The 1,835-nt window shown below is 38.3% G+C and overlaps 1 protein-coding gene across 1 annotated transcript; it reads right to left on the bottom strand.

Moving 5' to 3' along the window:
- On the bottom strand, positions 1 to 891 carry LOC108330413 (cyclic nucleotide-gated ion channel 1). Its single transcript, XM_017564899.2, is given in 2 exon segments — positions 1 to 257; positions 259 to 891. Coding segments are annotated over 2 exon segments (831 nt in total). The 3' UTR covers positions 1 to 59.
- Positions 892 to 1,835: the final 944 nt, after the last annotated feature.

Genomic DNA, 1,835 nt, shown 5'->3' with positions numbered 1-1,835 from the left:
GATGTATATATATACAATTTCATAGTTTATATTTTATAGACATTACATGTTACACTAACTTACAAAATAAAACAAATAAACGAAATGCCATTTTGGCCCTCTATCAAAAAGGTCATTTTCATGTTAATATTTCCTTCACTTTCATCCTTTTTTCTTGTCTTGCAGAACCAGGCATCCACAACCTTTATTCGTCTACAACTATTGTTCTTCAGAAGTAAAATCAGGCTCAGCAGGCTTCTGCAGCAGTATGGGTGATATTCTTTCTGGCACCCTGGTCTTTGTTGTGCTATTTCTACGTAAAAGTCTGAGTGCATTAGCTGCAAACCTTGAAGCATATATTGTGGCACCTAGACTAGGTGAGCTACCACCTGCTTTGGCTAATGCATCTTGCAAACGATTCTCTTCTTCCCTCAGAGACTCTTCCAGCTTCTTTTTACTATAACGCCTCCACGCTGCTTGTATGAAACATGCAGCCCATGTACGCCATTGTTGTGAATAAAACCTGAAAGTGTGACGAAGTTGCTTACTATGAAGGCGCCGGAACTGTGAAGCAACAAACTTCAAGTCATCGGCTTTTAGAGAAAATGCTTCCACTTCTGAAAGAGTTTGGACAGTCCTAGTTGATATGGGAAGGTTGGATGAGGAGTGAGGATCTAAAGCCCATGTGAGAAGTTCCTCTCCACAAAAGTCACCAGCCTTGAGGTATTCAGAGTTAAAGAAGCCTGTTCTTCCACCATTAGTGGTTACAGTCAATAGCTTGCCGCGCATTATGAAGAGCATCTCATCAACAGGATCTCCTTCCCGGACAATGCAGCTTTCTTCTGTGTATAGCACTGGCTGGAGTTTGTCACACATTGCATCCAGAAGTTGATCATCCATTTTCTCAAACATTGGCACTTTCCGTTCATGCAAAAGAAAGATTTAGTTGTTGCTAAAATATTACATGGAAAATCAACTACATCTTCAAAGCTTCCAAAAATAAATGATGTTGATTTACTTTTCAAGGATTGTCTTAAAATCCATCCGATCGCCCCTCTTGAGATACCTAAATATTTTGAATTACCAAGGGTTATTGACAAAACAGTTTCTCTGGAAAAAGGCCAGACCAACATGCATCAATGACAAGGCTATAACAATGACTAGTCAGAGTGGTAAGCTGCTGTACATATAACTGAATCTGAATATGTGAATAGCCTTTCAAAAATCTTGAGATTGGATCGACACTATGCATGATTGTATGGAAAATTTAGATCATGACTTTCAGAATCACAAGTTAAATGTTTTGGATTTCTGAAATATCTAACATAGTGCAATGCCTATTTTACAGGTTAGACTTCCTCCAATAGAAAACAAAATAAAGAAAAAGGTGTTGGATAATTCTTACTTCCTTTATTCATGAAAAATATCTCATACATATAGTAGTTTCCATACACGTCACAAAACAGAGAAACACATCTGAGAGATTCTAACAACCTGAAGAAATACCACTCTGCCCTTAGCCCTAATTAGACTTTTAACATTTTCTTCATTCATTCTACCTTTAACAGTGCACTCATTAAAATGTTTAAGCTTGGTGCTGTTACAGTTGGGCTGCTTCACTATCATAATCTTCTGCAGAACTTTTCAAATCATAAAAACAAGCATGCATGCATGCATATATGGAGTGCAGCATGAGATTGGGAGATAATGGTGACGATGGACTAGGTTGTCAAGCATGAATCAATAGACATGTTCCCTGTCGGTTCAACACTTCTACTGCAAGTGGTTCCAGCCATTAAGTTCTCAGGAAGATGAAAGATGTTGTAGTTTCGGCATCCAACTGATACCTGTCGGTG

This window comes from Vigna angularis, chromosome 4, assembly GCF_016808095.1.
Source record: "Vigna angularis cultivar LongXiaoDou No.4 chromosome 4, ASM1680809v1, whole genome shotgun sequence".
Classification (NCBI taxonomy): Eukaryota; Viridiplantae; Streptophyta; class Magnoliopsida; order Fabales; family Fabaceae; genus Vigna; species Vigna angularis.
The sequence above is the reverse complement of the archived record's forward strand: the minus strand, read 5'-3'. Positions and strand labels throughout refer to the sequence as shown.